Here is a 25,195-nt window from a genome sequence, read left to right as displayed (position 1 = left end):
ACTCTTCATAGAAGCTGTTCTTCTGTATTACATGACATCCCATACCAAATCGGGGGGGGGGGGGGGGGGGCTGGTAAGGGTGGCAGGGTGGCAATTAACTCAATCTGTCACTCAGATTTCAAAACTTGCAGAGCATTGTGAGGTGGGTATGTGGGGGATGCAATGGAGCTGAAACAGCACACATCTTCATCAATTTTACAGCTACCTGGGGCAGTCAATAGAGATCAGAGGGTCTGCCATAACTTGCTCATGATCCCCACTGCCAAAAGCAGGACAGTGGGACAGCACCTGAAAATCAGGACTGTCCTGCAGAGAATGAAACAGTTAGGAGGTGTGGTATAGCAGGGTGTCCTACAAGAGTACATTTAACTTTTCCTCAAATAATATGATAAAAAAATAAAACAAATTAAAAATTCTTTATATAGCGCCTTCATATTCCACAGTGCTGTATTATGTGCAAAGGGTGAAGTGGCTTCTGCTGTAATAAGCTGACAATCTACTAGATGAATACAGTAGTAGCCCTTCCTAAAGTTGATGAACTGCAAATCTCATGACCCTCAGCACAGAATAATGGCACATCAGTAGCTGAAAATATACAGGTTTCATAAACTAATCTCCATCATAACAGTCTAATAAGCCATAACTAGCCAGGCAATAAGGCTCCCCCAGGGGTAACATTCCATGGGAGTGGGAGCTCTGCTGGTGGAGCATCAGTTCTGCTGATGTCCCCGGTCGGTGGCTGGTTTATTCTAATGAGGTTGGGGTGTCGGTGCCCCGGCTGGGGAGGCGCTATCTGCACACACTGGGCAATGCTCTCCGCTGCTGCAACTGACAGATCGGATATTTAAAGCACACGAGGGGGCAGGAAAACACACACTTCAACGGAGCTGCTGCTACAGACACGTTTCCAGCCTCTCTCCCTTTCACCGCCCGGGCTGTGTGTGCAATTCCATCCAAGGGGAAAGCAAGATTAAAGGACGGAGTTCAAGAGCAGAGAAAGTAAGAGCAACAAGTCCTTCTGAGTGCAGAGCCCAGCATTACAGAGACCAGGCAGGGTGGACTCCAGAACCAGCACATTGACCAGTCAGTCTGGAACTCAGAACCAGCACATTGACCAGTCAGTCTGGAACTCAGAACCAGCACATTGACCAGTCAGTCTGGAACTCAGAACCAGCACATTGACCAGTCTGGAACTCAGAACCAGCACATTGACCAGTCAGTTTGGAACTCAGAACCAGCACATTGACCAGTGAGGGTGGACTTCAGAACTAGCACATTGAACAGTCAGTCTGGAATTCAAAACCAGCACATTGACCAGTGAGGGTGGACTTCAGAACCAGCACATTGACCAGTGAGGGTGGACTTCAGAACCAGCACATTGACCAGTCAGTCTGGAATTCAAAACCAGCACATTGACCAGTGTGTGGACTTCAGAACCAGCACGTTGATCAGTCAGGGTGGTCCTCAGAACTAGCACATTGACCAGTGAGTCTGGAAGGCAGAACCAGCACATTGACCAGTGTGGACTTCCCAGCCAGCACATTGACCTGCCATTGTGGACTTCAGAACCAGCATATACACTGGACAGCAGAACCAGCACGATACACTATCTGCTCCGAATTCAGAATTAGAATGTTGCATACTGTTCTTTAAAACACATTTGACTAATTCACATTAGGTACAGGATACATTTTACATCTTTATTGTGCTGTACGATCTCTTCTTCAGGAGTCTGATATCACCAGGTGAATTATCCTGCTGGAGTCTATCAATAAACATTTGGATCTGCAAGAAGATAAAGGATTGATAACAAGAAAAGGAGAATAAGAACACAGACGAGATGTCGCCTAAAGAAGACAACAGGAGCGCGATGAACACCTTTCAGAAGTATGATGGGGACAGATCAAAAGATAGAGCCAGCTGCTGGAGCAGGACCTTGCCTAGCATGCTGGCCTTGGTGATGTCCACCTTATCTTTGGCATCTTGTCTGTATCTGAATGTGAAGAGCAGCGATTTACAGGGCAGGATGTGGGCTGTAGAGCATGCCAAGTCTGGAGATCTTCCTTACCATGTGCCAGGATTATCTGTGGACCAACTTAACTCTATCGTCCAGGAGAAAGTGGATCGTCTGCTGTCCCAGGTGTGAACAATGTGCCATTCTACAGTTAAATATCTATATATATTATATATATATTACTAATAATACTACTATTATATATTGAATAATAATTATTATTATATTGTATTATAATATTATTATATCATTATATTATATATTATTATAATAATAATTTATATATATTTCAGTATACCATGCAACCTTTCCATCTATCACATATTTAACCATTAAGACAGCTGGGGCAGTGGTCCGCTAATTTTAACTTTTTATAAATAATATATTGATAATTCATATTTCCACTTATGTATATAGAGCCTGCTTGCTCTGTTGTAGGTTGAATCTTTTATAATCCTCAGTCTTTTGCAGGTAGCCGGTTTATATTGCCAAAGGGTTTGAGGAACATTGAACTGTTACAGTGTGGTAGCACCCTACATGACAGTTTCATAAGGGATGATGGGCATTGTAGTGCCATAATGTGGATGCTGGCATGCTACAAAAAAAACAATGTCTCATTTGCCTGCTTGTTCCAATTTTTCCATCCAGTAAATAATGTCTGACCCCAAAGGGCACATCAGTAAAATTAGCGCTATGGGGCCATAAACTGGACACCTTAATCACCTAGCAGCAGATACTACTCTCAGTATCTAACACTTGGTCTGTTTACTCGTTAAACCCAAGTGATCATGTAACAGTTTTCTTTAAAAATATTAACTGGGAGGTAATAGGGTATTTAACACTGAAGGAGGCATGTGTGGAAGGGGCAATAGTTTATTTCTCTCTTCTGTCTATATTGTGTGTCATCTACTCCATGCACTGAACCAGGTATATGAATTAGTTTTTTTTATCGCCCTTCAGCTTTTACCCTAAAAAATAATTATCCTGCAATCCCTGATGTTCCTATTATTATTATTATTGGTTTGTTATTTTTATTATTATTTATTGTTTCATATAGCACCTTCGTATTCCGTAGTGGTCACTATACACAAATGTGTATATAATATATTATTTATTGAAGCGTATATAAGCAATATATATATATATATATAAATCACTGTGCCATTCTGGGGTCTTATGGCTCCTGAACACTCAAATTAATGTTCAGGAATTATATAACTGTTCACATACACAGAATTTTTTTTAAACCAAAATTAAAGAAAAATTTGTTTTTCCTTAGTTGAAAAGTGAAAAGAAAAAAAAAAAGATGTTTTATTGATAGTTTTAAGCCACGGATTGCCACATTAACAAATGAGTTTAGTGGTCATAGAATTCCCTAACCCTGTATATTAGAGATTATTATTAGAGATAATCTAGCATTTAGTAGAATGTTGCCATCTTGCATAGATCCCATGCTGAGTGCTTTGATAAGGGCATGATTTCCTATTGCTGTGTTTGTAGCATTAAAAATGTAGTGTGGAGGTCAGGGGTCCAGTGATGGTGGCTTAAGGCTGAGAAGCCTTTGGCTAATAGTGGGCAAAACAATACCTCCAAATGTATTATATTATATATATATATATATATATATATATATACACACTATATATATATATATATATATATAAATATACACTATATATATATATATATATATACACTAATATATATATATATATATATATATATATATATAGGATTCCTAGTAAATGTGGCACATGTCATTTGCACTACCACACTTCATTTCTTTCCATAATGTGGAACTCATTGAATTTTCACTGTTACTGTGTCTATTGCGAAGGCAGGAAAGGGTATTGAGCACTTTTTACACTAATATATCCCTTGTGGCTTTTTCGCCCTATCATGTTACCTTATACTTTCCTCCCAGAAGTATGGCTATGGGATTTTAACGTTTATGTATTGTTGTAGCCCCTGTCTGAAAATTTGTTCAGGTTGAACCTCTGTGAAATCCATCAAGCGGTAGTTTCATGCATTAAGTGCCTGACTGTCTGTCTTTCTGTCTTTCTTTTTGTTTTTTTAAACAGAGGTCATACGAACACATGGCAAAAATCCGAATCTCAAGAGATGCGCCGGCAGAATGCAACTGTCCAGCAGGTAAATTTCATCAGATGATTGACAGCTCTGCTCCCTTAGGGTCCTAAGAAGGCAAATACAGAATAGAACATAGCTGTTTGCGGGACCAAGCAAGGTCACGGCAGCAGATTGATATTTAGGCATGTACGATAGGGTGAGAATAAGTAGCACGTCACTATTTGTGACCTAGAAGTGTGAAGAAGACTTCCAGCAATGTCTATTCACAGCGAGGAGATACAGTTAGCATTACCTTAGCCGCTGCGCCTTGTGATTGAATTTGGTTTCTATCCATCGCGGAACACTTACATGATAAGAACGTGTCGAATAACCTGTATTTATCGTTTCTCTACATGCTGATCTGAGTATGATGTATGTAGCCCTGTTTGGGCCAGTGACTCGTGAAGCGCGTGCTAATACTTTTTGGACAGCCCTCGGTACTTAAACTCTCGTCTGTCCTGTCATCCCTTATTATTTGACGATTTGGCTTCAGTATTAAAGTAACAGTCTCAGCTCGGGTGTTATGATCCTGTGTATCAGTGTGGGTTATATATAAAAGCAGTGCAAAGTTTTTAAAAGTGGTCTTGTTACCATAGAAACCAGTGAAACGCTTAATACCGCATAAACAGGGCTGACTACTTTTCAAACTGTGGACCAGAATAATTTACTATAACTAATGTCCTAATGTCCTAGATTTTGCGGTTGCAGTTATATAGATGCAGAAGCTCTACTTATTATCTATAATCATGCAGATCTATAATAATTTTTTTCTTAAAGTGAGGACTCCTTGGTCTTGTCATAGATTCCAGAAGTCCATATGCCTATCCCATGCAAATTTTCTTTACTATTTTAGCCTCTACCGCTTCTGCTGGGAGGCCGTTCCACTTATCTCGTACATTCTCAGTAAATCAACACTTCATTACATTACATCTAAGCCGCCGATTCTCTAGTTTTTAGACTATAAGATCTCGTTCTCCTCCTTGTACCAAGCCTTCGGTAGGTATTAACCCCCTGGTATGCGCGTAATGTTCCAAGAGCTAAAGGAAAATGTCGGCATGTTCCCCGATCACCTTTGACAGAGGCAAGTACTCCATACACAGCAGCATTGTGCGGAAAGGATTGATGAATGACAGCCCAGGGTCCTTGTGTAAGATGAAAGGCTATGTTTAGAGCTGGAATTCCGGATTGGGTCTCTCTTCTCCTCCGAGTGCATGCGGCGGAGGGGCTGATTAGTGACAAACCCTGCTTGTATGACAGAGTACCGGCCCCGAGGAATGAAGCGCTCTGTGACAGTTGGCGCTCGGTGTACAATGCCCCAGGCCCTGCTCTTCCGTGCTGCCTCGCTGGGAAATGTAATACATTGTATTAGTGAGGCCGGATCAGTCCAACCTCGCTTTGGTAATTTCATACGTACTGACGCAGGGCTCTGGTATCTGAGTTATCTTCAATAATATGCTCTACGGCCCCTCTACTTGCTTGCTGCCATAGGGATTACGTTTTACCTGTTCTCTCCCATTATAATGGAATGATGCAGTGTCAGCATATCGTAAACGACAACTCTCAACACCCTTAGCCAACCAAAAACTGTATGAAGACAATAGATTCTAGATTGTGAGCTCGTTTGAGCAGGGCCAAATTGTATAGAGCTACTGAATATGATAGCACTATATTAAAGAATAAATAATAATAATAATAAATAATAGTGTATCACAGCTGGCATGTTAGAGGTTGGGTGTTATTATCCCTAACCATATTTAGTGTTGTTGGATACATCATATATACAAAAATATATAACTACAGTATAAGTGCTCGTGGTTAGATTGATTTGTGGCCAGGCTTATAGTAGATCAAGCTGATAATACGTGTATATTACCCCTGCGTGTGAATATGTATAGTGTATGGATGCTTTTCTGCCTTCCTGCCACTAGAGTTTAACATTACATCACATTACTGGGCTGCAAGAAAGGCAATTTTCCACCTGCATTAGGAGGCACGCTGATTTAATGCTGTTTTGCAAGCTCTAACCAGACAGGCGGGATGATTCGGGTCTTATACTATATAATGACGAGCTACTTTTGGGAAAATGCATGGGTTCATTCACCTATCTCTAGTAAACGGGCAATCACTGAAATTCCCATTGTTCTTGGCTGTTCCCTCCAGGATTTACATTTAGGAAGTAATTACCGCTGTTATAGAAAGGCAATTCCATGTATCCACACACCATTCTGTAAAGCAGTATATATCCTTACAGTTCTACGGAGCCATCTTTGGTTTAATATGATACAGTCCTGCTTATCTAATAAAGTCCTCTTCCTCTATAACATTCATGAGTCACAGGTCCCCTGGGCGATTAAGACTGAGGACTACAATTAAAATGTTTAGATCATCTTATTCTTGGTATATACAAGGGTGCCTTTATAATTATCTTGTTAACAAAGACATTTTAATATGTGATATATGTTAACATTCGACTAATTAATCAGTTGAAATGGTTCAAAAATACCGTAGTTGAAATCATCCGTACATTCCTCAATTGATTTGCCGATAACACTGATTTAATTCGGCATGTTAGTCTGCGAAAACGAATTGCCATGAGCTTATCATTTTTATTTTTTAATACAAACCATCTGCAAGGCACAGGGCTGCTGAGGGACTTTTTAGATTCAAGTATGTAAAATATGCTGGCTGCTGCTTTAAATGGCTCAGGGTTGAAATGCATAAAGACTGGTTTATGTTGCGTCTAATTCACTAGGAAGTCGAGTGATGAGTCAAGTTAACGATAAGCTCAAAGTGACCAAGATCGACGTCACTTACATGCCCCTCAACAATAAAGTCTGCATAACAATTCTATTCACGAATATGCAGCTTAAAGTTCTGTCCCCATTCATGTCAATGTTTCCCCAACAACTTGGGGCCACCGATGCAGGGGGGTATATATATATATATATATATATATATACATGCCTGTCCAATCAGCAGGCAGTTTAAAGTCTGTTGCCATCGGGCGCTGAATTAGCGTATTTCTTTTGCATCTGGTTTTTATTTTTAAGAGGCGAATAGATCTGAGACGGCACCCATGCAGTCATTTTCTCCACAGGTAAGAGCCTGATGTTGGAGCAATCACAAATTCTTCAAAAGAGTTTGAATGTGACTGCTCCAGCTACTAGAAGTACTTCTCTCCTTTCACTTCATATCCTTCTTCATCTGGCTTTCCATCATGTTCTGCAAAACATGTAAAAATAACCCATGATCTTTTAAGCCGCAGCACTCTTCTCTCTATGTCCATGCTTTCATTTGCCATGGCATCTCCATTCACCTCTTACATATGGCTTGATTATGCCTACCATTCACACAATTCACGCAATTAAAGGACCCTAATGACAGACATACGTGGCATTGATTGAGATGTGGAGATTTGGCTTTAGCCACCGTTGATGTGCATTGTAGGGCAATTCACGCTTGAGCCGTTAGCTATGGGTTCCATTTTATGTCAAGATGTTTTGGTTTTTGTCATGTACCATAAACACATAGCCAGAACCCAATTTTTACATCCACTAAGCCTTTTGCATGTCTCAGGAAAAGCACACTTGACAGTCTCCACGTTTATGAGCAAAGGTCCTAGCGTCTGAGAAAAAACGAGCCGGTGATATACACCCCGTCCAGGCCTACCACCTCCACAGAAAATATGGCTCCTTTTTGTGTACGAATACACAGCATGGAGATCTTTTTCTCTATGGGGGGGTATCCGACACAATATTTACTCTTTTTTTGTCTTCCATTAGCATGTTAACTCATCATAGATGTTAAAATCTCTGTAAAGAATACCAGTCCTCAAGTCAGAACTAAAATGTATTTTATTGAGTGATAAGCATTTTGAAGTATGGCAAACTGAAAAAGTTGGAAGTTTTGTATCTTAACAAATGAAGGAGCTGACTTTAGAGTTAGTGGTTTAGTGACTTTAGAGATTTGGCCACCCAGTCACCTATGGACCATAAGTGTGGAGTAAAATCCCTCAGACTGAGGGTCAAACCCTTAGGACTTTATCTGGTAGGCATAGCATGTTCTTAATACATGATAATGCTTAGCTGGCAGTAAGTATAGAATATTTTCGAATTCCTAGAAGGACTGTGTCTCTTTTTTGCAGAAACACTCTCTTCGTGTAGTTGGCCTGCAAATGTGTTTTCCCATTAACTGTGTGATGACCTAAACGTGTATCCTCACTTCCAGCTTATGTTCTATGGTATGAGCATTCATATCTTATCCCATCACATAGGACATGGGCTCAGGCATCGTGTCAGTATCATTGGGCTTCAGCCAAAAGCTTCTATGGGTCTTTGTGATGTCAGAATGTGGATTGATGGTTTTGTCTGGATTAGTTTTAAATAGGATTAGAACTAAAACGAGTGAAAAAAACATTGCACATGTGGATAGCGTTTACTTTAATGTACGCTTAAGGAAGCAAGAGGAATAAACAGAAGACGATTTTTAGACATGTTTCATAGCACAGATTAAAAGCACATCAGTGATCACCATAACTCTCCATGCATGTTGCCTGAAATCTCGGCATATTCACAGCACAGTGTAACGTGATGCAGTCATAGGAGATTATTCCCAAAGCTTGAGTTAGTGGTTAGACTGATGGCAAGTCCACTGAACTTAAAAGCTAAATTTACTCTGTAAAATATCCTGTGGACCTGGAACATTCTGGCCTCTGGACCTGCTCCCTGAGGTCAGTTAATGGAGTTAGTAGAGCGTGTCACAGCTGGCTGGATGGAATCTGGCTGTGATAGTGGAAATGTTCTGCTCCAGGCCTGACAACGGTGCAATGGCTGGTAGCCTTTATCCCTGTAATTGTTCCACGATATTACTATCTTTAACGTTAGGCTTGATGGAACACTGACAGGTTGCTCTATTAAAAGCATCTTCTAAGTTGCCGAAATGTCCAGAGCCTTTTCTAATAAAAAAAAAACCTAATAACCATAATTATTGAAGCAAAAAAGTGTGCTTCCCGTACAAAAAAAACCTGGTTTCCATCAAAAATCGCAATGTGACATAGAAATATAATCATCTAAAAGTAATGGCACTAGGTTACTAAGAGTGAATGGTAGCTTTATAGATATGACCAACGTCTACCACATTGCTGATTGAAATGACATACCTAGCAACATCTGGTAGACAGACACAAACCGTGAAACTCTTGTACTTCAGTAACAAGTAGCAAATCTAAGATGGTAAATTTTTATAACACCCCACTGCGGACCTAACGACATGGTACCTGCCTAGTAAGCCCCTCCACTAGTTGTAGATGATCACACATGAAACCTATTTATGGCTGAATAGCACCTGTAGATAACCTGAATAAGAAGACCATTTGGACAGAATCACATGATCTGTGCAGAATGTGCTCTGGAATTGTCATGAATATCTTTTGCCGCAGACAAAATACAAGTACTTCCTGAAAGGAAAGTATGTGAAAGTTGACATCACCTCTAGAAAAAAGGAAGTATTGAGGCGAGGGAGCCATTCAGGGACAGCTGTTTACTAGATCTGTGTATAGTTGGTGATTGTTTGTCAATTTCTCAATATATATATTGCATATGTTCTGTTTTACCTTCACTACTTGATTCATAAAGTCAGTCGCTTGATGTAGACAAGGTACCAGCCATCGTACAATCTACTCAGATGGGAAAGTCAAGATTTGCGACTTCAGACCTTATGTACGTGAGGTTCTTGGTTTGCAAGCGTCTGCCAGATGTTGCTATATGTTACGTCAAGCAGAAGCATGCTAGACAATGGTCACGGACATATATACAGAGCTAGCAGTCGCTTTTAGTAATCTACTGCCTTACCTTTAAATGACTTCGCTCCTTTATAGATGATATTTAATTGTTCGGAATAAAGCGATATTAATATTTATCTGTAAAATCTCAGATATATGCATTTATATAAAACTAAGGGTGTAGCAGGTAAAAAAAAACCACAACATTTTTATCCCTATATATCCTGCTTTGCTAAATAAAACATCCAGACCATTTTTGAAGGTACCACTTGAAAACCTGATAACACAACCTTCGTTGGTAAAAATTCCTTTCACAAAACATCCATACATGGCCCATGCGGGATCCAGACATTTAAAAAACTGTCAGGACCTAAATGGAAGGCATAATCGGGATTGCATTAGATTTAACAAAGTAGCATTGTGTGAAAAGACATTTCCCAATTAATTCTGCCCTGCATGCAAAGGTGTTACATAATGGAGCTACAGAGAGTAGTTGCAATGGACATTGTAATCCCGTTAATTGTTTTGTTGCCTGCTTAATTATCACTTAATAACATGCATTGTTTAACAAAGCAGAAGATCTATTTAACATTGTAAGAAAGAGTAATTAGCTGTAGTCCCGAATACATGTGGGCCATTTGTTATCTGCTGAGACGTTACATTTACCTAAATTTGACCCTACTTCTTGTCCGCCTTAAAACCATACGCGACCTTAACAGTCAATAATGATCTAGAGTAGGTATCGGAAAATACACAAATAATTATTTTCACGAAGCTGTGTGTTTTAGACACTAAACTATTGTAGGTATTTCCCATTTTTATATTATACATCATTATCGTTAGGTCTATCTGACACTGGTATGTCTGGACACAGCATGGATTTTGGATTTTATGTCGTATGTAAAGAACGCCATAATCCATTCTGGAGACTTCCAAGGTGAGTGCTGGGTAAATCATTGACAGCTAAACCAGGTTTCTAGCAAACCAGCCTTGAATTACACTGACCCTTGTAATGCAGAATGATGTTTTTTTTTATTTTTACCTGAAATAAAGTTGTTTACAGCACCGAAGACAGATAATCTGAATCATTTCCCAGGCTGCATTTCCCTCTTTGATTTTAACTAAAGTAGAGCAACAAATCTTCTGTGTTCTTCTATAAGCGACGTCAGTACATGTTGCATGTTTGGCAAGTCAGGTTACTTAGTATTATATATCCATTGTAATTGTGTTTTACTTTTTTCTTTCACTTTTTGTGATTGTGGTAATGACTATACGAGACTATACAGAAAATGTGGCAATGTCCTATCTAAATAGTTCTGTTATACCGTCTCAGTTAATAGGAGCGACATGTATGAACCAACCCTTACGCTGGCGTTTTCAATAACAATTTATTATTAAGTGCATTGACGGACATCTTGTACTTTACTGCATCATTCCCAAAAGAGCTTTAGTGCTTTCTGAAAGATGGAATTGGTCCGTCGGAGTTATAGGTCCTTCAATTATATTTCAAAGCACCTCATCATGCCTAGTTTTTAACGTAGGTTACTGGAGCAGGTGACTGGCCCAGGCTGAGAATATGTTTCCTAATGTATTGTCGTCTGGACTTGTGGCGGAAAATGTTTCATCTCTCTGAGGAGCCCGAGCTGCAGAGATGTAAGCATTTTCTCTTTAATGATTTCATTTGTCTGAGCTGATACCTGTTGTCAGAGTCAGCCAGGCAGCTATCCATTTAATCAAAGCATGGCACTAAGGAATCACCCTACTGAGGCCTATACTACTCACATCAATAAATACTCATATAGAGAAAGTGACAGAAGAAGAACTCAATTCCCCCTGTTTGGTTTGTAATTGTCACGCTAACTTACATTTAAAGGGACACTACAGACAAATGACAACATTATATGTGATTTTACACATATAAGATGTAAAGATATTTCAAATTAGAGAGGGGCAATGCAAACACAGACTAAATGCCTCCTTGTTAGCCTGTGATAATGAATGAAGTGAGAGTATGAATGATATGCATGTGGACATGTGAAATATTAAATTGTGATTTAAGCCAGGCCGAGACCCAGCCTGCAGAGTCACCATACAAGCCAAGCTGACTCCTCCTCCGCAAGGACCCAGTACTAGACAGAGAGGTAAAGGTCAGAGATGGTGGCCAACTTTGAGAACTGGCATAAGCCACCAGGAAGTTTGGAAATAAAAATAATCATGCGTCAAGTGTCCGTTTCATTTGAAGCTGACTCCTCCTCCGCAAGGACCCAGTACTAGACAGAGAGGTAAAGGTCAGAGATGGTGGCCAACTTTGAGAACTGGCATAAGCCACCAGGAAGTTTGGAAATAAAAATAATCATGCGCCAAGTGTCCGTTTCATTTGAAGAGGGACATTGATCATGTACAAGATGGGATACGTTTACATGAATGGTACCTTCAAACTTATTATCAACGCTTAGTTATCACAATTGCTAAGTGTTTATAGCTTCGTAGATGAGAATTATCAATCATTGTGATGCCATGCCAGAGCTAGCTGAGACCCTAAGAGTAAGACACTTAGAAACACATACTCGGGTTTCTCTTCTAGTGCAGATCAGAAAGATTAGAATCACAATGTTGATATTGTGTTTGATGGCAACACTGTACACCAACAATTTACCAATACATCTGTACTTGTCCCATTCAGAAAACGGGTACTTCCTGTATGTTAAAAACAATTAAGATATAAAGTGAAGAAGCACTTTAGATAGCTTAGATTAAAATTAAATACATAAATATATATTTTTTATAACTTGCAGCGGTGAAGCCTTTTCATCCCTAGTTATCCATACAATCTTAGATTTGTTTATTTTCTCCTTAAATTGTTAAGGTAAGTGAACCCTCTGATGTTTAGTGAGAAGCTGTTTGAAGTTTCATGACTCATAGTTTTGAAGAAAACCAGCTCTCTTCCCGTTATGTCATAGTCGTGAGCAGCTGGATTGCACATGCATGGTCAGTACAGGCTGCACTCCTTCAATGTTCTGCTCAACCTATTGTCTGTAGTCCATTCTCATAAGTCAAGCAGGTCCTTAAAGTCCCATTGAAAAATAAATATTTTTCTTTGAGCTTAAAATACAGTACCGCCTGTTGTTTGTTGTAAAGAAATTTGGATATTATTTCAATTTGTTCCAATAAACATCCTTTATCTGCAGACCTGGTCAGTGACATTTAAGACCATAATGTGATATTGTGGGTGGCTTTCCCCAACTCATCTCAAAAACCAAACTGAGATAATTTACAACGCCAATGCTGATGAAGGCCATTCTTCTAAAAGCTTTCATTAGAGTGTCCGGTCTGGACAGTTAACACTGAGCTTACCACAGGCACTATGATAAGGAGTCAGGGTGTTTGTCTAGAAGATAGAACTAAAATAACAGATCTAGAACAGCGCAAAAGTAGCTAATATGAAGATGTATGAAAATATTATATTATCTAAAAAACTGTAACCAATTTAAAACAGAAACAGTACAATAATTTTGAAAACTCATTTTAATGGGATACTTGTAAAAAAAACTTTGGAGGGAGTTCACCTTTTATTAGGGAGGTGCCTATCTATCTATCTAGCTAGCTATCTAGCTAGCTATCTATCACAATATGTCAAATATGTTAAACATCTGGCTTTCCAAATATGTCTTCTGATCAAAGCAAAACCTTTCTTTTGACTTTACTTGAAACACAGCGGAGTAACACAAAATCCTGTGTCCTCATCTGTAATATGTGGGTCACTTATCCCTCTATGTATCCCGTTTTGGATCTAAATGGCTGTGTCTTGGAACATGTTACTGAACATGTGAAATTTGTGCACATTTATGTGCAGTTACACTATATTGTAGAACAAATAAATGCAGTTTTTCCCAATATGAGCCATTGGTATGTTGAAAAGTAGGTAGTCTGAGAAAGCAACCTAAAGTGCAAAATACTTTCTAAAAAACTTCAAAAGAAGGGCCAGTGATATGTTGTAAACGTGTCTGGATTCGAGGATCATTTGTTCCACATTACCTATTGACAGACATTGCATTGTTTGCATATTAATTAACGAAACCTCAAAGATGATTAACAACTTAATCTGATTTGGGATTTGCTTTTTATTATCATATATTTATGTTTCTACAACATATTTACTTGAAAGCACCCTTCTTGTGACTTGAAAAATTGACAGCATTCTCCAGTTTTGGAGATACACTGTGACGATTTCTTGATTGCATACAAATGAGAGAAATCCTAAAATAATTACGACACTCCTGCCAGAGATATTAGATTTTAATTACTCTGGTTTTCTTTGTAAAGCTGCTTCAAAACTGAGTTAACCTCAAAAATGTCAATCACTTTAATTCTGTTTTTTAGGAAGCAGTTTCATAAAAAAAAAGGAATTCAGTTGTAAAAGCATATTCCATAAACTGTGCATAGTCTGTAAAGAAATAAATGTTAGTCTAACTGAGGGAATGTTTGTATCCGGTTGTTTTGTGAGCCCGAAGACATGCCGCATTGCGTTTAGGCAGTTTGTGTTAAGGTGCCATGTTCTCAGAGTTTTCGTGATATGTAAAATTTGTGAAGTGTCTGTCGAAAGAACGGCTTAGCATGTCACTCTTATCAACCACAGAGAACAGTAGAGTTATGAAGATGACTTGTAGACACTGTTATGCTAAATGTTAATCACCAGATGTAATGCGGACACTTACTAATAATAGACTTGACATGGAGGGTGAAGGGAACTCTAGTTATTCATTCTTGGGAATCTTAACTTCTTTATTAAAGAACACTTGTCTCTGTCAAACAGCAGATATCCCCTCAAATCATCTGGGGTTTTTTTTCTACATCTTTTGGCGCCTAAGTTGTCTCGTTGACAAGACTGTAGTGTTCTCTTAACTGTTACAAGAAGCCACAAAAGGGTTACTCATTTCTCTGTGTTTCATTGTGTTCAGACACACTAATCTTTTTGTTGGCTTATGGTTGGTCACCTCTGTGAAACCTCTATGAGAAAAGTGGTGTGAGAGGAACTTTTTGTGATAGACAACCCCCAGTTCAAAGCACGTTAAGTACTTGAAGGGAACCAAAGTGGACTGGGAGGAAGAACTCCTAGGAGGTCCTTTTCAGGGCAAATGGTCAGACAGCGTTCCCTTCACTTAAGGCCATTACACACAATAGGTCCAGCTCCTGCATCTTTTTTCTGTGTTGGTCGGCAATGCTGCTACATGATGGGAACACAAATACTTTTATTCACAGGCTCAGCAGGAAGGCATTTACTCTTCCCCTCTTCCTTTCATGGTTTGAGATGGTGGGAGGTTAAGGCAGCCTTTTTTTGTAAAGTGCACTCAACCCTTACGAAAAAATTACTGCAGTTTTTCTGAAGTAATACTGCAGTTTTTTGGACATGAAAAAACTGCAATACTGCACTTTTACTGCAGTATTACTGCACATTTACTGCATTTGTACTTCACTGTACTGCACCCTTTACTGCAGTTATTTTTGTACGGAAGTACAAATGCAATAAAGCTGCAGTACATTGAAGTACAACTGTAGGTTTGCAGTATAAAAAAAAGTGCAGTAAATGTGCAGTAAAAGTGCAGTACAGTGAAGTACAAATGCAGTAAAACTGCAGTAAATGTGCAGTAATACTGCAGTAAAAGTGCAGTATTGCAGTTTTTTCATGTCCAAAAAACTGCAGTATTACTTCAGAAAAACTGCAGTATTTTTTTTGTAAGGGAAGGTTTTAGTAAAACATCTATAGCTACATCAACTGCATCTTTGTAATCTTCTGGCCTTCTTCTACAGAAAATTACTTGAAAGATGATGAAGGTAGCTCAAAGTACATCTACCCAATTCACTTCAGAGATGTGTTCTGAGATGTACATTTAGCAATGAAGGCCTATTCAGAAATAGTTATCCGTGGACATTAGGTATATAATTAAATTACGAGCCGATTTTTGGAATCTCTCAAAGACAAACTTGAGTTTTTGTGAATATATATATATATATATATATATATATATATATAAATACACACCATGCTTTTGTGGTGTTGTCATTCTCGAAAAAGGAATGGTTATTTTCTTTTTCAGGAAACCCATAATTTGGAAACAGAATTGTATGCAATTATAGGTCATGATGATGCTGCTGTTACATCAAAACTTTCAGCAGTGCTATAAAGTGATGCTGTCACTTAATCAAAACGCACATCGTTATTGAATAACATCAGTAAATCAAAACCACTGTTTTGTTTTGAGATGATGCTGTCACTAAATCAAAACTGATGTCATGAGCTGATATTGTGTCTACATCAAACTTGACAGTATTATTTATATGCAGCAAAATAAACTATATTTATATTTCTAGTTTACAAGACCATGATGAGCGAATGGTGTCACTTTATCCAGATAGTGAACATCATAGTAAAGTAACACCATCTCCACACCCTGATATTATGTATAACGCATTCTGCAACAAAATTTGGACGATGACAAAAAATAAATCTGGGAACCAAAATGTGTCAAATTATGCCGTATAACCATGTATAAACGCTTGGCAGGGATATGAGTTGGCATATCTGTAACAAAAATATCAAGGCTGGTAATTCCATTTATATATTTTATTTTGCAGGAATTATAATTTTATATACTGCACTTAATTTCACACCACTTTCATAAAGCAACCCTACTGCTAAATAGGTATACCTGTATTAAATCAGCCAGTCAGTGGAAATATTGGCCAGACCATGGAGAAGGATGGCAGCTGCTGCCAAAGGGCTGCATCTTCTGTGTCATGGAAGGCATGACCCAAAAATGAATTCTATAGTTGGGGAGAGCAGGGACGTTAAAATGCCCTTTTGCGAACACAGTCATTTTCTATGATGGTTTTATTTAAAATGCTTATTTTCTATGAAGCAACCCAAAATTGCTGTTTATTATGGGACTAGCAGAACAGCTGAAAAATACTAACATTTTATGCGTGCTGCTATGTCCATCAGTGTCACCTCTAATTTGTTTTCCATGTCCAGCCATTTTAAGCAATGTTTTATCGGAAAGACGTTTCTGAAAACACCAGAGCAAGGCTTAGTACTCTTCCCCGCAGAAACGTTGACACGTCATCACCAGGGTATCACCTAAATTGCCTTAATGCCTTCCAGTTGAGCAATATATGAAACAGGACTTGTCTACTGGAGCAACTAGTGGGTTATATTTAAAGCAAACTGCGGCACCAAGGCATGCTATAGATGTGTATAAAATGCATATTTGTGCAGAATGCACAAACCTTTATGTAAAGGGGGAACTCCCACCAATTTTATTTTACTATAGAATGGCTCATTGTTAATCACCCTAGCTGACACTTTGACTTATAAAAGTCTATGGAGGAGCAGACTTCATCAGCATTGCCATAAAGAAATAGCTCAGTGTGGTGTTTAAGCAGGGAATGCCTTATACCTCCCTATATGCCACTCTGCCTCATAATATGCATTTTAACCCCCTAAATGCCAGAATGGGATATAGGGGTATAAGGCATTTCTGGAGGCAGAGTGGCACATAGGGGGTCAAAAGGCATACCATGGGGCACAGTGGCATATAGAGGGTTAAAAGGCATATCATGGGCCACAGTGCCATATTGGTGTGGCAAGCCTGGGGGCAGATGTGCGTAACTGGGGGACAGGTTGGAAAATACAAGGAAATAAAAACAAAATCAGGGTCGTCTTATAATCGAGCAAATATGGTATATAGTTGAATCTGAAGTTATCACGCAAGAATTATTAGTGAATAAGAAGAGTCACTCAGCCGACAGAGACAATGAATGCATATAGCAAAGAAAGCCTTTATAGCAAGAGTACCTAGAATGTGAATGTGATGGCAGATAAGAACCATTCAGCCAATCTGCGTGGTTTTCCTACTCTAATGACTCAAACCTCAGTCCTCGGTATTGTCGTATATTCAGGATAGCTTAATGCCTATACCGTACATGCTTACATTCTGTTTAACCTCTACCACTTCTGCTGGAAGGCTTTTCTGCTTCTCTACCAACCTCTCAGTGAAGTAAAAGTCAATTGTGAATATCATAGAGTTTTTCAAATTGTTATCTTACATCTCAAACACAGTGGAGTATTATTTCCAGTGGTTAACGAGCTGCGATTTCAAGCAAATAATGCTTATTATAATAATAAATGGGCATAAGATGTGTCTTCTGAGTTCCCACCATATGGGATAGTAGTCCGGAGATCTCATCATTTGTTATTTTAGACAAAAAGGGGTTGTGATGAGGTAGTATAGTGAATCTGACAGATATTTAGAGGATAAGTAGCAGATGTACCCTGTATAGTGCATTAGGTATTATGAACACAAGAATTCTTTGGTAGTGATGTCATTATTTTCTTTTCTGTACTTTATACAGTCACCGATGTTTCCTTTTAGTGCTTTGTCAAAACATCACCTGTTCAATAACCAGATCAGGAAACGTAGTATAGTATAATTAATAGTTTTAACTTGGGATGTATCAACTCTTGGAGGATTTCACTTCGAGGCTGGAGCGTGACTATTGTAAAATTACGTTAATTGCTTCAGATGCAAACTGGATTTTGGATTCACTTCGTCTTAAGTGCTGCTTGGAGACACCAAAGCTGCCTTTAGGTTTTTTTTTAGAGGAATTTTGAGAAATCAGCGCGTATTCTTCAAGTTGCAATCTCATTGAACTCCCAGCAACAGCACACATGAGAAATGTTACTTGACAGAAAGTAGTAGATACCTCGAGTAGACGTCCGGTGAAGGGAATTCTAGAATGCTGCCTATGCATGGCCACTCACTGGTGAGCATAAAAACCTAGAATGCGGCCTCACATAGCCCAAAGTCGGGTATATATATATATATATATATATATATATATACACACACAAAAGTTTAGAATTAGAAGTGTCCTTGTTTTTGAAAGAAACTGTGTCCATTAAAATAACATCAAATGGATCAGAAATACAGTCCACGTTGTTAATGTTGTAAATGACTGGAAATGGCTGATTTTAATGGAATATCTTCATAGCCGTACAGAAACCGTTTATCAGCAACCATTTAAATTTAAAAGACTAATTGATCATTAGAAAATTATTTTTCGATTTTGTTACACAGCTTGAAATCTCCATGAAAACAGCTACATGACCCCAAACATTTGTACGGTTGTATATTCTATCCCTATCTGGACTGGATAAAGGATAATTGTAGAAAATAGAAATACTAGAGGAAACGGACATGATTGGTTCTCACACTCAAAAATTAAATCAGCCAGACTGAAAAGCGGCTAATAATAGGGGAAACCACAATAGTATGATAGATGTTTCCATTTTACTATAATTATCTAGACAATATATTGTGTTTTTCTATTTACAGAGCTCCCATAGGTCCCAAATTACATTTTACGGTTTCATCTTTTTCTTTAGCCAGGTCCTTTAATTGAAAAATTCAATTTTGGGTAATAAGAAAGCCTCTAGCCCTAGGGTCAGGCAGGGACCATGGGAGATGGCAACACCATGGCCGCCAATGGTGAAAATTGATTATAGAGATACACAGAAACAGGCACAAGTAAAGCAAACATTTTTTTTCAGAAAGCAGAGTAATCCTGGATCATTTATATTACTTCTGATCTTTGTATTAAAATCAAGAATTATTAATAATACACCAATTGCATTAAGCACACGATCAGTGTATTACTGCTTACAACTAATTTTTCAGACTACTGGCTTATGAACTGTTTGCTTCAACAGGCACTAATAAAACAATTATTTGTGTTCTTCACTAAATTGCTAGTTTAATGACTTTGGCGACGGCATCCTAGGAGTCTTAGAAAAGTGTGTACTGGAGCTGAAGTGCTCCCAGTGCATTACCAGTTGCAGCAGGGTCCCTTGGCTTCAGTATGGAAGTCTGCTAGGCACGGCGTGGTGCTGAATTCAACAAGGTGGAAGGACTTAATTGTACATGTTTTGTATAGAACAATATGCTTTGTTACAAGGGAATTTTTTATTATTCAGATTTTATTAAATTAATATGACAAATAAACGCACAGCTGTTTCATTCTTACTATACAGAGACATGAACAATGTAGCATTGCAATGGAAAGCAAATCAATTACCTTGTTGAGAGATTTTCACCGAAAAGTTTGAAATGTCAGAAATATTCCACTGATTTTGTTTCCCATAAAATACAGCTGGTATATTTTTACATTGACTGCTTTAATACACGGTGAACATGTTTATTCATTAAAAAGCTATATGGGTTGGTATATAAATATACTGTTTCGAAATAATTGATCAATTTGATCAGTCTATCAAACCCCCAAGAGGTGGGAAAATGCTATAAGGAACCTGTAGGTGATGTATGACACTGACATGCACTTAATTAAATGTGTGACATATACAAGGATATTTTAAAGGGAAATGCAGCTAAAAACACCATGCTTTGGCCAACATTTACATTCAAAAAGTTGAGAAGTAGAAAGAAAACTTGATCTCTCACAAAACACAGAAGGGGTGCTTTACATGTCAACATTAGAGGTACATAATTAATGGTGTTGCAAACTAGTTACAATAAATACATTAAATTGCACTTTATCTCGTCTGATAACCGAGGGGAAGGTGCCTGCTCCCTCCATTTCTTCTAATTGTAATGGCGCTCCATGGGAGCAGCATTATATTGTATCTGTCGCTGAGGAGCCAGCTGCAACTGTCAGACCATGTACTTAGACAGCAGCCTAAACTGTCTCTTTATAGAGACTGTCAGGGTACCCTTCTAGCAACTGGCTAATGATCAAATCCCAGAATGGATCCCCTCTGTCGCCATAATAGATCCTACCAGTTAACAAGGAATCTGTCCGTTGTTGTCTCTGATCAGCAGAGGACGTTTAATTAGCCGTGTGCCTGTTTGAGATTTAATTCACTACAATATTAAAAACCCATATTTAAACAAAGCAAAGTTGTGTATGTGACGTTCATTCCCTCTTACATCTATGATCAAACGAACAAAGGGGATATTCAAGTCACAACGTTTCAATTGTTAATTTAGACAAACTAATGATTCAAGCCTTCGTTCAGGAATATAAAAAAAAAGACTTTTATGGTAATTGAATGCAAAAAAGGGCTCCAAGAAATAAAATGTCCCACTTCTGCTTTTTTTTTTTTTTTTTTTAAATTATACATGTTTTATTTATTTCCAACTTTTATTTCATGAGTGATTGATGTCTATGGTTCTGCTAGAGGTAGCTTTATTTGTGAGAGTTCTGGTCATATAATTATCTATGAATCTTCTGGGTTTTATGCAATGACAACAGCACGGTCCAAATAAATTATGTCTGAAATCCAGCCAATCTCAATAATGATCTGTGGTTGGTGAAAAATGTGAGCTCTCCTCTGATGCTGGAAATATTTGGCTTAGTTGTTTTCTGAAGCGTAAAACCAAACTTGCGATTGATGGATTGTGCAGACCAGTAAAGTAAGGGGTCTGGAGACACAGGTCTGCTTTGGGCAACGGGAGCCTCCAACAATCAACTAAAACAGATCACCAGGGTGAAGTGCAATAAAATCTAGAATTGGGTAACTCGATAAATGCCACATTGTTTTTTTTCAGATAACATTGATCAATAAAAAAGTCAAATTGCAACAAAAATGTCAGAAAAGTGGGAGTTCTTCGTGCTATTCATACCATCCACACATAATGTTATATGCACATTTTATAAAGATAAAGATTAAAAAGGTTACATACTTAACTCTAGGAGTAACATAGACACGAGTGTGCCCTATAGCTGCCCAAAGTACCATACATACATACATACATACATACATATATGTACAAGTGCTGGTTCTTCCTGCCTGCTGTTCTGGGTCAAGAGTCTCCAGCCTTTAATTTTATTTAAGATTAATTAACACTTTGGGACACTTCAAAAATGGGTTGCATTTTAGGGACTGAGCATATAATTTAAACATTTTTCTCATTTATAGCTTCATTTTTCCAGTGTATTCATTTTTGTGTTTCCAAGATTTAGTTGTTCTAAAATTGATACAAATACCATCCCCTCCAGCAGACACTGAGTTTGCCGATCTCCTACATAGCAGTATCCAGAGTGCTGTCAGTAGCTTGCAAGCTACCTGTTGAAGACCACTGGTCGAGGTGAATAATTTCAGAGGAATAAATCTAAACTTTGCTCCTTCGGTATTCAAACGTCTCACAAAAGACACAATGGTTGGGGTGAGCAGGATGCAGAATACTGCAGCATAATGAATCATTACTTGATGGCATTGACACAAAGGCAAGATTTGTGTTGGGTAATAATATAGTGCAGAAATATTGTGCCAAGGCAGTGTTGGATGAAATTGTGATAAATAAGAATAATATAAGGGAAAAAACAATAAAATTGCTTGCTGATTGATGGATGGTTTTGTATTTTAAGTCCCCTCGAGGGCTTTGCTCTCTGTAGTTGTAAATTGAAAGAACAGCTCTCATGGTAAATTACCTTTCCCATTAATATTAAGTTTTGAGACCAACGCCATGTCCAAGGGCATGGGACAAAAATTGACAGGAGTTCATATTCAGCATCATGCCCAGTATAAGCCCTAGCAGAACTAGTGTCATTGCAAGCACACAAGACAATTGTATTTAAATATCTTAATTTATCAATAAATGAGGAATGATTTTCTAAAACCAAAAGTGCCAGTTCACATAGTTTGCTTGAACAGTTCTATTGTATGCTGAGGAGCACATATACGTCTCTATTAGGGTTTCTTCAAAATGATCTGTCATCTTGGCAGGCCCCTATGAAATACCCATCATGGATTAAAGCAGCGTTTTAACATAGTATAACCCAATAAGCAATATATAACATATAGTAGGATTTATACATAAAAAGTTACCACTATAAGAGCCAGTCGAGTGTTTTTGCTGACGGGACGATTCCTTCAACTACACTGGTGGTAAGGCTAGTCTTCATAAAAGCACCATTAAGTTTTATGACTGCAACAAGAAGTTACTTACCACAAATGTCTTGAGTGTAGTACGGCAGCGGCAACATAATTTAACTTTAGTAATCGCCATCCAGATTCCAGTTGTACCCATTATTATGTTTTATTAGTCTTTCTGGTAACTCAATTTGAGGCGGTTAACTAAAGAATTCACCTAGTTTTGTAGTACATTTTGCTGATGACTTGGTATCAGATATGGTGGACTAGGTCTTTTAATGTCACCAAGTATGTGGCTATATAATGGAGGCTATGACCAGAGTTCTTCAAAAAGCAACCAGTCTTTGTGCACTTCTTGTCTAAACAATAATGCTTAATCCATATCCACAATTACTTTTTTAGACCAGGGCTAAAGCTCATTTAGAAAATGAAAATGAAGAATCTTTCCAACTTGTCGTTAGGCCTAATCATTTCCTGAAACGCATGTAAGAGCTTTTGAAGAGGCCTGTTTGGAATGAGTGTGTAGCAAAATTTTGTAATCATTCAAAGGAAATATTTTCACAGTCAGCAAAAGGGTCATTGTTACTTCTCAAGGTGAATAGGAATAGGAACTATTAGCAATAAACTTTACAAGTGAAGAAGTCATTAACTGGTACTTGTAAATCCAAAATAAAGAAAAATGAGTTTCTTTCTTAAGCAGAGGTTTTAATTCATGTTTAGAAACACCTATTTGCCAGTAAGAAAAAAACAATTGGTTATTTGGCTCAACAGGCAAACTGGCCAGGTACCTGGGTTGATTGAAAGATACGCAACAAAAAGCAGAGTACTCATTCGCAAAGCTGTATGTAGCAAAAAAAATATAAAAATATAAAACAGACAAGCAGAAGTGCTTTTCGTGACTACTGCTTCCATAAAAACATGCCAGACCGAGCTGCTTACTGGTGCACACTGCAAGGTTAATTGGGTCTCTATTGAATCAGTGTTCCTGTGGGTAATAAATTGCGATTCTAGCCATCCAGGAATGGTGAGCATTTTTGTTAAACACAATTACCCAGAGATATTTGTAGTAAAGCCTTTGTATTCATGATTCTGGTTTTCCAAGAATTGGACCAATGTTTCCATGCTTTTGTGACTGTTATTCGCACACATTTGTGGATTTGGGTAAGCAGAATTGTTTTTAGTTGGAAAATGCAGAATTTTCAATACCTTGCCACCTAATGCAGAACAGCCACTTCCATTTATGTATTGCTTAAAGATGTTTTCATTGTGTTCTCTCCTCTTATACTTTTAAGGAAGCCTCTAAGTAGGGTCCCATACCGTTGTGGGAGATTGCAGCAACACATACGATGTTACATATGAATTATGCTAATAACATCTGTTTTGAACCCCTGTCCACATCTCAAAGTTCTACAGGCATGGTCCGATCTGATTATCCCAATAAAGTAAATACCCATGGGTCCCATTTCCCATGCAGCCTCACCAATTAACAATGTACATAAAAGTACTTTGTAACCTGTAGTAGAAAAAAGGCACTTACTTTATACGTCTCCTGGAAGCTTACAAGCTGGAAAGAGGCAGATGTGCTGGGAGGATATGCAGAATTCACCATGTATTTGCAAAGGTGGGGAAAACCATAATTAAGGGGGGCATACCTATCATTTATTAAAGTGCAAATGATGGCTAGAGTGTCCCTTTAAGGACTGAATCAATTTCTGTGTAGTATATTGACTCTTTAATAAAAATGTCCTCGAATTTGATTATACGTGGACCCTTCTGGCTTGGTATTGAAATTAAAAATAAACCAGATGTGTTCCTTTTTTTGCTTATATCCAGGCAATGTGAAATGAAGTGGATGGATTTATTGGCGAGTTGGCGTAATCTGTTCTTAGATAGGATTCTAGTTGATCAGGTTAATGAGCTGGAATTGCATAGATCTGAGGGAAAGGAAATACTAATTAGAGTAAGTTTGGAATTGCTGATGATTGCCAACAGTCTCCTTCAGTTAAAGTTTTGTAAAAAATATGAGTTTTTACCAGTAAGTTTTGAAAGTATATAGATGTATTTAAGCTATGAAAAGGATTTGCTCCTATTCTGGACAAAACAAAGCAAAAAAACCCCCAAAAAACAAAAACCTGTCTGTTACATTGCTTCTATAGGGTTATTAATAACTGCAAATTGTTTTTCTTACTGGGGTGCTGGTAATCCAGGCCATCTTGGTGGCTCTGTGTGGCATGAGCCTGTATTCTTGGTGCTGTAATATGGAAGAAAATACTGAAATATATGCCAAAGGTCTGTCTTTCCCATCTGGTCCTCAAGAGTTGGCTGATGA

The 25,195-nt window shown here is 38.2% G+C and overlaps 1 protein-coding gene across 1 annotated transcript in view; it reads left to right on the top strand.

The window, feature by feature from the left end:
- The first annotated feature begins 1,840 nt into the window (after window positions 1-1,840).
- LOC149289327 (uncharacterized) overlaps window positions 1,841-25,195 on the top strand; it is a 195,414-nt gene continuing 172,059 nt past the window's right edge. Inside the window, exons 1-2 of the mRNA XM_089490723.1 lie at window positions 1,841-2,140; window positions 4,096-4,165. Of these exons, the coding sequence (XP_089346849.1) occupies window positions 1,841-2,140; window positions 4,096-4,165 (370 nt within the window). The remainder of the gene's footprint in view (window positions 2,141-4,095; window positions 4,166-25,195) is intronic.

Source organism: Sceloporus occidentalis, unplaced genomic scaffold (genome assembly GCF_023333645.1).
Source record: "Sceloporus occidentalis isolate IW3139 unplaced genomic scaffold, rSceOcc1.0.p SCAF_46, whole genome shotgun sequence".
Classification (NCBI taxonomy): Eukaryota; Metazoa; Chordata; class Lepidosauria; order Squamata; family Phrynosomatidae; genus Sceloporus; species Sceloporus occidentalis.
This window is presented reverse-complemented; position numbering and strand designations above follow the sequence as displayed.